The sequence below is a fragment of the Nilaparvata lugens genome, chromosome 14, assembly GCF_014356525.2.
Source record: "Nilaparvata lugens isolate BPH chromosome 14, ASM1435652v1, whole genome shotgun sequence".
Taxonomy (NCBI): domain Eukaryota; kingdom Metazoa; phylum Arthropoda; class Insecta; order Hemiptera; family Delphacidae; genus Nilaparvata; species Nilaparvata lugens.
The window spans coordinates 3,485,502-3,501,657 of record NC_052517.1 but is presented as its reverse complement, the minus strand read 5'-3'; the positions used below and the strand labels follow the sequence as shown (position 1 = coordinate 3,501,657).

Genomic DNA, 16,156 nt, shown 5'->3' with positions numbered 1-16,156 from the left:
GCTTCAAGAAACCAGTAAACGTACGCCTCTTGTTTCAAAGTCGTAAAATTATTCCGATGAATGTGTGACTAATCACACGCTAGAAAAAACTGAACGGTTTGTAAAATAGTTGGGAATACGTCAAAAATTGAAAATAGAGATGTATTGTTACCCTTGTTTGGGAAAGATATCTGGTAAAAAATTTCAAGTCTAGGTAAATTATTTGAAATGAGGCTGAAGGAGCTCTACGAGTTCAGGGAGATTCAGGTCTTCAAATCAGCATCTGGCCATTATCAACATCTATAATACCTTTATTTCTATCTAATTATATAATACCATATTTCATTCCTTTCTGTATAATAATAGGAAATAACTGGCTTATACACGTAGTGGATAGGAAATTCACGAATGACGCATCATCACGTCTCAACTACTCAACTGATTAACTTGAAATTTTGCAGATAGATTCTTAATTTACCGAGGATGTTAATAGGTCTATTTTAAATTTTTCAAAATTCTAGAAAGTCATGTTGTCAGTTTGTCAAGATTTCAATTAGACCCTTCAAGTAGACCCTAGTTATAATTAATTAACATCAGATTAGAGACTGTACAAAGGCTGTGCAAAGGCTCAAAATAAATTTTCTACTCGTGATATTTTTTTAAGTTTTTTGATTTGTATATCATCAAGCTATCAAAATCAAAAAGTTTTCTCAGGAAAAAAAATTTTTCTGATCATCACTTTTTGTGATATGAGCGCCCTAAATTCAACTTCTTCGGACAGAACATTTCAAATTCGGTACGATATAAATCCATGACATTTAGAGGATGGTATTGTTGATCTAGTAAAACAAAAATTTTCTGAAAACATCAATTTTTTAGATAGTTATTCAATTTACTAAAAATAACTTTTAGTTGAGTTATTTTTGGTAAATTGAATAACTTTTCCAAAAATTGATATTTTCAGAAAATTTTTGTTTTACAGATCAACAATACCATCCTCTAAATGTCATGGATTTATCTCGTACCGAATTTGAAATGTTCTGTCCGAAAAAGTTGAATTTTAGGCGCTCATATCACAAAAAGTAATGATCAGAAAAAAAGTGTTTTCCTGACAAAACTTTTTCATTTTGATAGCTTGATAATATACGAATCAAAAAACTTTTAAAAATATCAAGAGTAAAAAGTTTATTTTTAGCCTTTGCACAGACTTAACTCTCCTGGAGTTTCTAATCTTATGTTAATTAATTATAACTAGGGTCTACTTGAAGTGTCTAATTGAAATCTTGACAAACTGACAACATGACTTACTAGAATTTTGAAAAATTTGAAATAGACCTATAACCATCCTCAGTAAATTAAGAAATCCGGAAAATTCAAACTTCAGTCGCTCATATCTCGAAAAGTAATGATCGGAAAAAAAATGTTTTCCTGAGAAAACATTTTCATTTTGATAGCTTGATGATATACAAATAGAAAAACTTTGAAAAATATCACGAGTAGAAAGTTTATTTTTAGCCTTTGCACAGCCTTAATGCTTCCCGGATATGACTAACTATTCTTCAAGAATTCAGAAGGTCAAGTTTTCAGTTTGTCAAATTTTTAATTAGACCTTTGGGGTGCACGGGTTTCCTGCTAGTTATACAAGAGAGAGGAAAAATAAACCGTTGGGTTTGTAGACTTAACTTAAGTTTGAAAATAACATTAATTTTATAGAATACTTGAATTCAAGTAAACCTGACTAATGTAAACTATAGAATACTTGATATTATAGAATACTTGAATAATTATTGAATATTTGAATTCAAGTAAACCTGACTAATGTAAACTATAGAATACTTGAATAATTATTGAATATTTGAATTCAAGTAAACCTGACTAATGTAAACTATAGAATACTTGATATTATAGAATACTTGAATTCAAGTAAACCTGACTAATGTAAACTATAGAATACTTGAATAATTATAGAATACTAGAATTCAAGTAAACCTGACTAATGTAAACTATAGAATACTTGATATTATAGAATACTTGATAATTATAGAATACTTGATTCAAGTAAACCTGACTAATGTAAACTATAGAATACTTGATATTATAGAATACTTGAATAATTATTGAATACTTGAATTCAAGTAAACTTGACTAATGTAAACATACCTTTATCAATCGTCCAATAGTTTCATTAAATTCAACACAAGATACACAAAATAAATCAAAACCTGAAAATTCTTTTGAACAGTTTGCCAACTCTTTCTTTGGAAGGTTCTCCAAGGTCCTCTCCTTGCACCGCTACAGTTCAGGCTAAAAACATCAACTAAGTCGGGTAATAAACTGACAGAAAATGCAATTTTCTGGCGGATGTTAGTGGAAAGTCATTAAAAAGCCATAAACTGAGAACCCTTTGTTCCCGCGCTAGCTGCGTTTCAAATATGGCGCCAAATCACCGAACAAAATGCATTGTTGTATAATGAGGTCCACGTTATAATGGCAGTGTTTGTTCAGCAATGGTATTGCTATCCTTGTCTATCATTCAACAAAGCGGATAGCTCTATCCTGTTCTGTATCAAATTATGGTGTTGTGTATCAAGTTGAGGTGATACTGTATCATATTGCCAAACACTAATTGCTATAGTAAGGTCCACGTTATAATGGCAGTATTTGATTAACATTGGTGTTGCTATCCTTGTCTATCATACCACATTGCGCTATCTCTTTCTCGCTGGCTCTGTTGAGAATCGTCTTTTAACAATGTAGAATCAATAATTAATTAACAAAATATTTCAACTTAATTATGTAAATTCATTATAAAATTATTAATAAAATATAACTTCTTGCTTAATAAAAAATAATTGATTATTTTAATCGAGAATGAACAGTTAATATTTTTATCAATAAAACTGTATCAGCTACCGTCTATAGAAGGCATTGACAAGACAGAGGTTCGGCAACGTTGTTCTCCTATCTTTCTTCACTGCCATTATATCGTGAAACTCATTATAGTCAAATTCACGTCTTACAGTCAGCATTTTTCGAATGGGACGTCCATAGTGATGTCCACGTTATAATGGCAGTGGAGAAAGATTGGGAAACAGCGTCGCCGATTCTCTGCCTTGCCACTGCCATCTATAGAGGATAGTTGATACCGGTATATCTCATGTAATATCAACTGTTCTTCCTTGTTAAAAATAATTTCTAATATTTATTTGTCATAAAGTAAGTCAAGTAAGTCATTTGTCATAAAAATAATATATTTGTCAATGATTCAATAATACATTCTTATGAACTTCAGGTCGAATATTTTGTCAATAATATTTCTATATGGTTTGAAAACGATCTGGCAAAGTTGAGGAGCCAGAAAAGGATATCGCTATCTGCTTTGTCGAACGATAGACAAGGATATAGTTAGGTGCACGTTATAATGGCAGTGGAGAAAGATAGGAGATCAACGTTGCCTCTGCCTTCTATAGACGGTAGCTGATAAAGGTTTATAAATGTAATATTAACTGTTCATTCTAGTTTAAAATAATCAATTATATTCTATCAAGCAAGAAATTATATTTTTGAATAATTTCAAATTTAATTTTCATAAGCCTAATTAAGATGAAAATTTGTAATTAATTCTACATTGTTAAAAGGCGATCTGGCAGCAGATCAAAGCGAGAAAGAGATAGCGCTACCTGATTTGTTGAATGATTGACAAGGATAGCAATACCATTGCTAATCAAAACACTGCCATTATAACGTGGATTTCACTCTATTTGATGTTTGATTACTATGATCATTGACCAAGCGAAGTGAGGTCTAAGATTCAAGTCGACGGTTTGGCATTTCTCTTAATGTTTGAATGTTTATATTTACGGCGAAACGCGGTAATAGATTTTCATGAAATTTGACAGGTATGTTCCTTTTTAAATTGCTCGTCGACGTATAACAAGGTTTTTGAAATTTTGCATTTCAAGGATAATATAAAGGAAAAAGGAGCTCCTTCATACGCCAATTTTAGAGTAAAAAACAGACTATAGAATTATTCATCATAAATCAGCTGACAAGTGATTACACAGATGTGTGGAGAAGCCAGTCTATTGCTGTATTTCCATAAGGTCTATAGTTTCAATCAGGTACTTGTGGATGAGAATACTGCGTGAGGTCTACTGTTCACAGAACTACTAATACTCAGTGTGTACTGATCATGTATCTGATTCATCAATGGTCAGATTCATGTTATAAAGTCAGCAACATTCATTGGTGTTGCTATCCTTGTCTGTCATTAGACAAAGCAGTAAGCTCTATGCTTTTCTACCTCCGCACTGTTTTCAAATCGTTGTTTGGCTATGAAGAGATATAACTACTACCAGAATATAGTCTAGTGGACTATAATACTACCCGTTCAAAAACATCGAACATCTTGAAAATGTATGTTTCCATCAACGTTGTAGACAGTTGCAGCCAGACCTGATAACAGCGCTCACACTCACATTCCGGGACGACACGTCACGGTACGATATAGGGCAGAAAGCTCTATGTCTATTTAGGATTTTTCTAGACATTTTAAATTGATAAATTATTCATTATTTTTTGAGAAAACATAACTGCAGGTCAATGTAACTCACTGAGCGCGAGGTCTACTGTTCACAGAACTACTAGTAACGTGGACCTCACCTCATATATGATGTTTGATTACTATGATCATATTTATTACAAACTGTTTCACTCGTTGTTAAATCCAACAGATGATCAATCGTTTCAACTGGCATGGTGCAAACCATGTTTTTAAACTCCGTTTAAACTGTATATGGCCGAAATTATGATGAACGGTAGTTGGCTGAATCAAACCTCAAACCCTTTCAGAGATTGTGGTGAACCTATAGAGGATCCAAAGGGACAGGTGATATGAAACTGTAATGTGACACTCACAACATATTACAATAGGAAGAGAACAGATGGGGAAGAAGAAGGTAAAACAGAAGAAAAGGAAAGGGATGAAGTGTAGCAGCTGGAGCAGCTGTTGAAGAAAGAGAAAAAGAAGAGCTAAGGAAGAGAAGGAGCAGTGATTGGAGGAGGAGAAGTAGGAGAAGGAGGTGATGGAATAGAAGCAGGAGAAATTGATGAAGAGGGACAAAAGATTAAGGAGAAGAAGAAGAAGAAGAAGTAGGATGCGAAGAGAAGATGGAATAGATGAAGAGGAAGAAGAAGAAGAAGAAGAAGAAGAAAAAAAAAAGAAAAGTAGGAGAAGAAGACGAAGAAGTAGGATTAGATTAGATTTCTATATCTATTTATGTTACAATAATTAGGAAAAGTAGGAGAAAGAAGGAATATATAGAAAAGTAGGAGAAGAAGACGAATAGGTAGGATTAGATTAGATTTCTATATCTATCAATGTTACAATAATTACTGACTTATACACTAATTTACATTAAATGACGATAATGCTAGTTATTTAACGAATTTCACAAAGTATAAATAAAATTAATCAATGAGAATAAATATAGAAATGCAATTAGATTAACGATAATATAATAATGTGATGTAACTTCATAAATAGGCGGTGTTTCAACAAATAATTGTCGATTCTCTAAGAAGGATATAAAATATCCTTTCCATTAACACACGACCGGGTTGTGATGAATTAGAGCTGTTGAGAATTATAACTCGGAGTAATGTTCAAATAAGAAACTCTACTTAATAAGTTAAAAACTAGTTGATTTGAATCTTAGAATTATGGGATGAATGAATGAATGAAATATAGAATGATAGTGAATACAGTACAATATTGCATTAATAATTGAAATTAGATAAATGAAACAAATGTTATAGGGTGGGATTTAATTAAAATTTCGGAAATTGATTGAGTAATATTAACAATGGGAGGCGGAGGAGAAGATGGAATAGAGTCAGGAAAAATAGATGAAGAAGAAGAAGAAGAAGAAGAAGAAGAAGAAAAGGAGAAGGAGAAGGAGAAGACAACGAAATATAGGTTAGAGGAAAGGCAGTATCCAAACCACAACAATAACACAGGCAAACTTGAAATGACACGTTTTACCGGATATGCTGACAAGACAAGATATGCAGGCACACCTTGTGTTTTGTGTTATGATGGCTAGGGTGGTTTTCGATAGAATATGTAAAAGGGGATGAAGAAGAAGAAGAAAAAGGTTAAGAAGAAGAATATGAAGAAGAAAAAGTTGACTAGAAGAAGAAGTGAAGAATCCTCTACTATTAAACGAGCAATTTCTGTTTAGATCTTATAAGTTTAGATGTTTTTATCTATATATATAAAAGCGAAATGGCACTCACTCACTGACTGACTCACTCACTCACTCGCATAACTAAAAATTTACCGGACCAAAAACGTTCAAATTTGGTAGGTATGTTCAGTTGGCCCTTTAGAGGCGCACTGAGAAATCTTTTGGCAATAGTTTAACTCTAAGGGTTGTTTTTAAGGGTTCTTCTCCCAATCTCTTAATTATAATTGGAATTTCCATATCATATGTTACTATAGAACTATAATCTAGATAGAGTACCTCTTCGAAACAGTTGTTAACTGGAAACTAATTAATATTTTGTCAGGTTGGCATTAAGTTGAGTTGACTTTGTTAGGTTGGCACCAAGTTGAAAATTTAAATGCATTTATCGCAGAAAAATTGATTGGGCACTGCTACTTCATCCTGGGAATATTATATTACTAGCCGTCAGGCTCCCTTCGCTCGCCATATCCGTTTAGCAGACGTTTAGTCTGGACCCCCGACTGGATTCTCCTAACATATGATAAAAATGCTCAAATGAAAAATGCAGGCGAGCGAAGCGAGCCTGCTGTTCTCATTCCTGAACGATCCAGACGGTGGTCCAGGGGGCGGAGCCCCCTGGCTAGACGGATATGGCGAGCGAAGCGAGCCTGACGGCTAGTAGTATATCTATTTGTAATATTGATGATGTGTTTGTTTTTTGAAGTGTGAATAAATTGTTATTTTGATGAGTGATAGTATGTTAACCTAGATTTTGATTTGGACTGTAGTATAAATTTGAAAAGGGACAGTTTTGGGCATACGCCTGTTGTGCCTCCTCATATAACTGTAACAATAATTGTACAACTGAAAAAATAAATATAAACTATAAATTAAATCTTTGGTTACAAATTTTCTATGCTTTTACACTCCAAAGCAAAGCTCGGTCCCCCGATATTATAGTAGAATTTGGGGAAGTATAATTCGATTTGTAGGTAAGGATTTCTATCAACGTGCAATATTTCGTGAATCATAATAATGAAAAAATCTGGTGTGGCGCACTCACACAACTTTCCTTGCCTTATGAAAATTGATCACCTGACGCTAGTGTTCCCGCGCATCTCAGTCTCTATTCAAGATTTTTTCCAAGAGCAGCTGGTGACAGGGCAATAACGCTGGAGACACACATGAGGTCTGCTATCTCTTCATAGTGAATGATTTAAAAAAATCAACAATAATTTGCAATTGAATCACATTTTCTCGAATTTAAAGCTTATTTTCAAATTTAGGTGAAAATGTTACTGACATTAATTTAGAGATTTTCATGCTCAATCTACTCCATTGATTTTTTTCGTTTCATTGTATCTGACCTGATAATTGGGAATCTATCTGCATTGATGGGGCGGAGCTCCTGAAATTTTTACAGATATGGGACTTGTGGCAGTTGATAGAGCTTATCGATGACTATTTTAGGTATGAATTTGATCGAAATCGTTGGAGCCGTTTACGAGAAAATCACGAAAAACCCTGTTTTTGACAACATTTCGCCATTTTAGCCGCCATCTTGAATTGCATTTGATCGAAATTGTTCGTGTCGGATCCTTATAGTGAAAGGACCTTATTTCCAAATTTCAAGTCATTCCGTTAATTGGGAGATGAGATTATCGTGTACACAGACGCACATACTCATACACACACACACACACACCACACACCACACACACACACACACACACACAAACAGACCAATACCCAAAAACCACTTTTTTGTACTCAGGGGACATTGAAACGTATAGAAATTAAGAAATTAGGGTACCTTAATTTTTTTCGGAAAGCAATACTTTTCCTTACCTATGGTAATAGGGCAAGGAATAGTATATTTCGCACCTAGAGCAGAAAATGAGATTTTTCCAGCTCGAAATCGGTTTTCAAGTCCGAGGCCGTAGGCCGAGGACTAGAAAAGATTGAAGCTGGAAACATTTTTGCCCGTGGTGCGAACGATATTTTTCGCCACACTACAGGTATTGCTGACAAAATATAAATAATCAAAATAAAGAATACTCGTTAAGCTATCGTACCTATCTCTTGATTTTAGTGGTAAAAGATTTGCAGTCAGGATTTCAGATTCTTTTAAAATTCCACTTGGAATACCACAGTCATCTTCAAGCATTTTTGAAAATTCGGAATGCACTAATCAACAATAATATTGAATAAAACGGTTGCGAAGCGAATTAGTTTGATTCGAACTGGAACTGAAATCATGGCGACTGAATGCGATGATGAAAGTGGACACTCGCCCGATCTAGCGGATGACTTATTAACTACTTCCATGAGCGCCTGGAAAGAGACAACTTTCTGGCCTAGCCCGGAAAAGAAACCATTTTCTGACGTCGTCTGCAAACAAGGTCTTTCAGATCTACGTAGGGACTGGAAAACAGCTGCTTTCTGTGCAGTGTGGCGAAAAGTAATAAATAATCTCTTTTCAATACAATCCATAAGAAAACATCAGAGACGAATGTGAAGGATAGAATCAATTGGCTCTAAATAAACCTCAATAATAATTGCGTAACATGAATATTGTTCAATTACTGATAAATAATTCATAACATGTAAACTAATTACGTAATTACTGTTTAGGCCAATGTTGAAGGAAATCCTTATCAGTATGGGAACGTAGTGAGTATTATAAATGAAACTTCAAAGAAATTTACCCCATACTGTCAGCAATGGTTAAATGAATGGGAAGCAGTGATGCTACAATGAGGTCCACGTTATAATGGCAGGGGAGAAAGATAGGAGAACAACGTTGCCGATCCTCTGTCTTCTCAATGTCTTCTATAGACAGTAGCTGATACAGGTTTATTGATGTAATATTAACTGTTCATTCTAGTTTAAAATAATCAATTATTTTTTACTAGTAGTTCTGTGAACAGTATACCTCGCGCTCAGTAAGTTACATTGACCTGTTGTTATGTTTTCTCAAAAATTAATAAATCATTTATCAATTTGAAATGTCAAGAAAAAATCCTAAATAAATATAGAGCTATCTGTCCTATCGTACCGTGACGTGCGTCACGGAATGTGAGTGTGAGCGCTGTTATCAGGTCTGGCTGCAACTGTCTACAACGTTGATGGAAACATACATTTTCAAGATGTTCGATGTTTTTGAACGGGTAGTATTATGGACTATAATACTAGACAGCTGATTTATGATGATTAATTCTATAGTCTGATTTTTACGGTAATATTGGCGTATGAAGGAGGCTCCTTTTTCCTTTTATATTATTCTGAAATGCAAATTTCCAAAAACTTGTATATACGTCGACGCGCAATTAAAAAGGAACATACCTGTCAAATTTCATGAAAATGTATTACCGCGTTTCGCCGTAAATGCGCAAAATAAAAACATTTAAACATTAAGAGAAATGCCAAACCGTCGACTTGAATCTTAGACCTCACTTCGCTCGGTCAATTAAGCAAGAAAATATATTTTTCAATAATTTCATAATGAATTTTCATAATTTGTTAATTGAATATATCAATTGTACATTGTTAAAAGACGATCTGGCAACAGAGCAAAGCGAAAAAGAGATAGTGCTATCCGCTTTGTTAAATGATAGACAAGGATAGCAATACCATTGCTGAACAAACACTGCTATTATAAAAATGGACCATCACAGAAGACTTCTCGAGAAAAAACCTTCTCTGATTAGTTCACCTGGCATTTAATTGTGATTAAAATTAAACAGACTCTTGTACAACTGGGCCTCAGTGTTTTATGTACTACTTGTTAAGCTTTGGAATAATTTTCGTGTGGACTATGGCTCATTAATTTTTTTTTTTCAATTTTGTTCCAGATTTTACCAAAAATGAACTTCGACGTGCAACCTTGTGAAAACTTCAGAAACTTTAGCTGCGGATCTTGGATGAAAACCGAACAAATTCCGAAATCCAGAGGAGAGTGGGGTTTGGAACAGAAATTAATTTACGACTGTAAGTAATTAATTTTCCTCAATCATCAATTAATTATTCTATATATTTATTAATAGACAATACATTCAATCGATCGATTTTCCGTTATCAATATTGTGAATATCGGGGACCGAGCTTCGCTCTGGAGTACAAAAGCATAAAATATTTATTACGAAAGAAGAAATTATAATAACATTCATACAGAAATGTTCCATCTAATCACAGTAAATTAAGATCAATTCCCAGAGGAATGCAAAAATTTCCCTCACAAAGGCCCAGTTGCACAAAAGCCGGTTAATTTTAATCCTGATCAACTTCACGTGAACCAAATCAGAGAAGACCATTTCAAAAGATGGATCTACTGGAATTAATCAGGATTGAAAATAACCTGGCTTTTTGCAACCGGCACTAAGTACCTGATTGAATGATTACAAAAGTTCAACAGCTGAGTCATAATTTTGACACAGTCCCACACACAGGAACTCGCTCACTCACTTCCATCACCAACAGACGACGAAATAATTATTATCAGCTGTTTTCCCAAGGATGAATAATAATTATCCTTTTAATGTCATTCAGCAAGTTTTCCCAGGGATGAGACCTAGTGCAATCGAATCTTTATATATTATAAACCTACTATGTTCTGAATTTCGTGAGAATCGTTAGAGCCGTTTTCGAGATCCGGTAAAATATAAATATATTTCATTTCATTTATTGCCATTAGAATATTCAAAGCATATTACAAAAATTTTTATAATATGACAAATCATTAAAAATATAAATAAATAATCATAATTACTCATACATATACTTGAATAAAATTAAAATAAAATATAAACAGATGTTGCTCGTTTAGTAGTATAGGATTTTACATAAATCTAAAACAAAACTTTGGACACTCGATAAAGACAACTGACTAAAACCGGTCCAGTCTTCAAAAACATCAACACCTGGTTGCACAAACGCCTGTCAAATTTTAATCCTGATTAAATGCCTCGAGAACCAATCAGAGAAGCCTTCTTTTCAAAAAAGACCTCTCTGATTGGTTCAATTTTTTCTCTCAACCTTTTTTTCTTTTAGTCCTCTGATTGGTTCTCATGGCATATAATCGGAATTGAAAAGTTAACAGACTTTTGTGCAACCGGCCCTGAGGGTACTTTGAGGAGATTCACGTTATAAAGTCAGTAGAAATGATAGGACGACAGAGTTGCCGATTCTCTGTTACCATCGCCTTCTATAGTAGATAGCTGTGATTCAAGTCATCCCCCTATATCTCATCTAATATCTGAGTCTTTTTTATAATGATCAACTATAATATCTATACTATACTAAAAGGAAAGAACTGGCTTATACACGTAGGGGATAGGAAATTCACGAATGACGCATCATCACGTCTCAACTACTCAACTCATTAACTTCACATTTTGCATTGAGATTCTTAATTCACCGAGGATGGTTATAGGCCTATTTCAAATTCTTCAAGATTCCAGTAGATCAAGTTTTCAGCTTGTAACGTTATTAATTAGTCCTGCGGAGCTCGGGTAACCTGCTATAGTGAGGTCCACGTTATAATGGCAGTGGATAAAGATAGAAGAACAGCTTTGCCTGTTTTCTGCCTTAAATAATTATATTTCTACATTGTCAAAAAACAGATTTGGCATCGTTGCGGAGCTAGAGAAGGATAGTACTACCTCGACATACCGACAAATATGATACAGTATCAATGTGATATGATACAGTATCATTTCAACTTGATGGACAACATCAAAATTTGATACAAAACAGGATAAAGCTATTTGCTTTGTTAAATGTTAGACAAGGATAGCAACAATATGATAGAGTATCAATGTGATATGATACAGTATCATCTCAACTTGATACACAACACCATAATTTGATACAGAACAGGGAGAGCTATCTGCTTTGTGGAATGATAGACAAGGATAGCAACATCAAAGTTAATCAAATACTGTCATTATAACGTGGACCTCACTATAGTATATAATAAGCATAGCATCAGCTGATGAAACGTGAAATACGCGTGTTCTTGACGCTCAAGTCTGTACGCAGCTCATAATATAGCCTAATATTTGTGGATTTTTGTTTCAATTTATCCATTTATCTTTTTTTTCCTAATTTTCAGATCGAGACCAGATAAGAAAGCTACTGGCCACTTCGCCGTATCCCACAAAATCGACATCCCTTGCTTGGAAGTTGCACACCCTGTATAAGTCGTGTATGTCCATGGATAACATTGAGTCAGATGACGTTAGACCACTGCAGAAGATATTCTCCAAGTTCGGGGGATGGGTATGTATAAAATCTATCTATATATACAGAGTGATTCATAATTATGGTAAAATAATTTAATACTTGATAGTAGAGGTGAAAATAAGAAAAAATGTTCTTATAATCATATATCCATAAACGCTTCATTAGCGAGCTATACAGGGTGAAAGATTTCACCCGGAATTCAGTTCCTCTGGTGAAATAATAAATTTGACTCTATTTCTACGTGAAAAAAATACAAAAAAAATACAAAAAATGTGAAAATTAAGAGTAATAGAAAACTAAGCACTTAGTATTATCATTCTGCTCCACTATAGAAATACAATGAGAAAAAAAAACAAAGCAAAAAGAAAAGAAACAATAGAGCTAATGGCTTACTCTACTAGAGCTACACTGCGAACGAAAAATACATCAAAAAGACTACTCTACTAGAGATACAATAAAATAACAGTGGACAGCAACTCAAGATAGAGATTCACAAGTTACAAAGATTATAATACAAATACAACATGCAGAAATAAGTCATTACTGTATGCAAATGACCTTAAGAGAAAGGTCACGTCCGCATACACCGATGCTGAATTGTTTGGGCACTAGTTTTTGAAAAACGTATGGTGGATTCATATGTAAAAATATCTGAAAAATTGAATAAAACTAGTCTGGAAGCTGTAGTGTGAGTAGTTTTTGAGAAAAAAGTTGAAATATGCAAGAAATCTACGTAGAAAAACACAGACTTCTACGTTTGATGTCCAATAACTTTCTTTAATGACCAGTAAACATATATTTTTTTGAAATAACAATTGTAGAGAATTTAATTCTGAAAAGAATGATGTAAGCTATCTAAACTAAATTTAAATAATAGTTGAATAAAATGTATTCATATGTAGTACATTACACCACAAAAATTTGCTGTTTTATTAGGAGAGAACTAATAACTCATAGGTTGTAGCTGATTGCAAATAAAATATTCGGTTTTTTATGAAAAGTTTGATCTTCACCAAAGGAACTGAATTCCGGGCGAAATCTTTCACCCTGTATAGCTCGCTAATGAAGCGTTTATGGATATAATGTTTATAAAAACTTTTCTTCTTATTTTTACCTCTACTATCACGTATTGAATTATTTTACCATAATTATGAATCACTCTGTATATATATAAAAGCGAAATGGCATTCACTCACTCACTCACTGACTGACTGACTCACTCACTCGCTGAACTAAAAATCTACCGGACCAAAAACGTTCAAATTTGGTAGGTATGTTCAGTTGGCCCTTTAGAGGCGCACTAAGAACGGATTTGGAAAAATTTCCAAAGATACGCCCAAAATCTGCGTTTTACCATCGTTTTCTCAGCTTTATCGAGAACAAACGAACAGAAAACTGACTGACTTACTGACTGACTGACTCACTCACTCGCAGAACTAAAAATCTACCGGACCAAAAACGTTCAAATTTGGTAGGTATGTTCAGTTGGCCCTTTAGAGGCGCACTAAGAACGGATTTGGAAAAATTTCCAAAGATACGTCCAAAATCTGCGTTTGTTTTTAATGCTTCTGTAGACGATAATTATTCTTCAATGTTGTTTTCCATTACGAACTGCTTATTATTAAATCACTTTTTGCTTTTGGAAAAAACGACTAGCAGTCAAATATTTTACAATAAATGAATAAATCGATAATTATTATTAATTTAGGTTATAGTGAATCATTATTTGAATCTAATAATAATTTTAATGGAGTAATTGATGGAAGTTTTTAATGCGATTGATAAAGATGACTGCAAAGAAATTTTGAAACAGAAAAATTGGGCAAAAAACAAATAATTTTAATTTTTGGGAATAGAGAATTTTTTAACGGTTTTGCTTGAGTACAGCAACTGCCAATTTAGTATTTTGATTGAATAAACCACTCGATAGAAATTAAGACAATCTTTAACAGTGATCTTCGATTAGAAAACATGTTTTTAATAACATAACTGAGACATATTGCTTTCGAGAGATTTCTAATAAACGAGGAAGACCGTAGTAGATTCAAGCGTAACAAAATAACTTTATTATCTTAAATTCTAAAATATATTTTCTGGTGCCAACTAAACATAAGTTTTTAAAGAATTTCTTGATCGCTTTTCACTTTTATAACCATACAGCTTAAAGCTCTGTGGATTTTGAAAAAGAACAAGAAAATACTAAAATAGTAGCTACATAACCTCAATTTATTGATCGTTTGTAAACAAATACAGCTTAAAGCTCTGTGGATTTTGAAAAAGAACAAGAAAATACTAAAATAGTAGCTACATAACCTCAAATTATTGAATTTATAACCATACAGCTTGAAGCTCTGTGGATTTTGAAAAAGAACAAGAAAATACCAAAATAGTAGCTACATAACCTCAATTTATTGATCGTTTGTAAACAAATACAGCTTAAAGCTCTGTGGATTTTGAACAAGAACAAGAGAATACTAAAATAGTAGCTACATAACCTCAATTTATTGATCGTTTGTAAATAAATAACAAATTTCCTGTAAAAATCAGCCTTCCTGATATTATAAACGATGACATTCTATTACCAACTTAACGCTAAAATAGTTTAACTTAAACTGGATTAGTAAATGCACTGAGAAAACCGATTCAAGATTAAACTTTCAGATTAACTTAAACTCGATTAACTTGATCGAGTTTAGCAATCTATACTGTGCAAACGGCCATAATAATGATAATTAACTTAATTGATAATTTTAATTGCAGTTACCCGTGAGAAACTTCTCTCCACACGCCTGGGACACGAAACGCGTTATGGAGAAATTGCACGCTGATTATGGAGTCGATGTCTTCTTCAAAATATCCGTGGTGGCTGATGCCAGGGATGGACAGAGCGATATTATACAGGTAAGAAAAAAATTAATCTATAATTGACCGAGCGAAGTGAGGTCTAAGATTCAAGTAGGCGGTTTGGCATTTCTCTAATGTTTAAATGTTTTTATGTTGCGCATTTACGGCGAAAAGCGGTAATAGATTTTCATGAAATTTGACAGGTATGTTCCTTTTTAAATTGCGCGTCGACGTATATACAAGGTGTTTGGAAATTTTGCATTTCAAGGATAATATAAGAGGAGAAAGGAGCCTCCTTCATACGCCAATATGAGAGTAAAAATCATACTATAGAGTTATTCATCATAAATCAGCTGTTTAGTGGACTATAATACTACCCGTTCAAAAACATCGAACATCTTGAAAATGTATCTTTCCATCAACGTTAGTAGACAGTTGACTACTAGTAGTTCTGTGAACAGTAGACCTCACGCAGTATTCTCATCCACAAGTACCTGATTGAAACTATAGACCTTATGGAAATACAGCAATAGACTGGCTTCTCCACACATCTGTGTAATCACTTGTCAGCTGATTTATGATGAATAATTCTATAGTCTGATTTTTACTCTAATATTGGCGTATGAAGGAGGCTCCTTTTCCCTTTTATATTATCCTTGAAATGCAAAATTTCAAAAAACCTTAAATATACGTCGACGCGCAATTAAAAAAGGAACATACCTGTCAAATTTCATGAAAATCTATTACCACGTTTCGACGTAAATGCACAAAATATAAACATTTAAACATATTAAGAGAAATGCCAAACCGTCGACTTGAATCTTAAACCTGACTTCGCTCAGTAATACGCTCACTTCGCTCAT

The 16,156-nt window shown here is 33.6% G+C and overlaps 1 protein-coding gene across 6 annotated transcripts in view; it reads left to right on the top strand.

Moving 5' to 3' along the window:
• LOC111056364 (endothelin-converting enzyme 2) overlaps nucleotides 1–16,156 on the top strand; it is a 124,141-nt gene that overhangs the window by 79,405 nt on the left and 28,580 nt on the right. The window contains exons 2-4 of one of the 6 annotated variants that reach the window (XM_039440518.1): nucleotides 10,061–10,196; nucleotides 12,319–12,485; nucleotides 15,210–15,350. The exons of 3 other annotated variants lie outside the window; for them this stretch is intronic. In XM_039440518.1, the coding sequence (XP_039296452.1) occupies nucleotides 10,061–10,196; nucleotides 12,319–12,485; nucleotides 15,210–15,350 (444 nt within the window). The remainder of the gene's footprint in view (nucleotides 1–10,060; nucleotides 10,197–12,318; nucleotides 12,486–15,209; nucleotides 15,351–16,156) is intronic. 2 more of the 6 variants (XM_039440517.1, XM_039440519.1) reach the window with 2 other exon arrangements.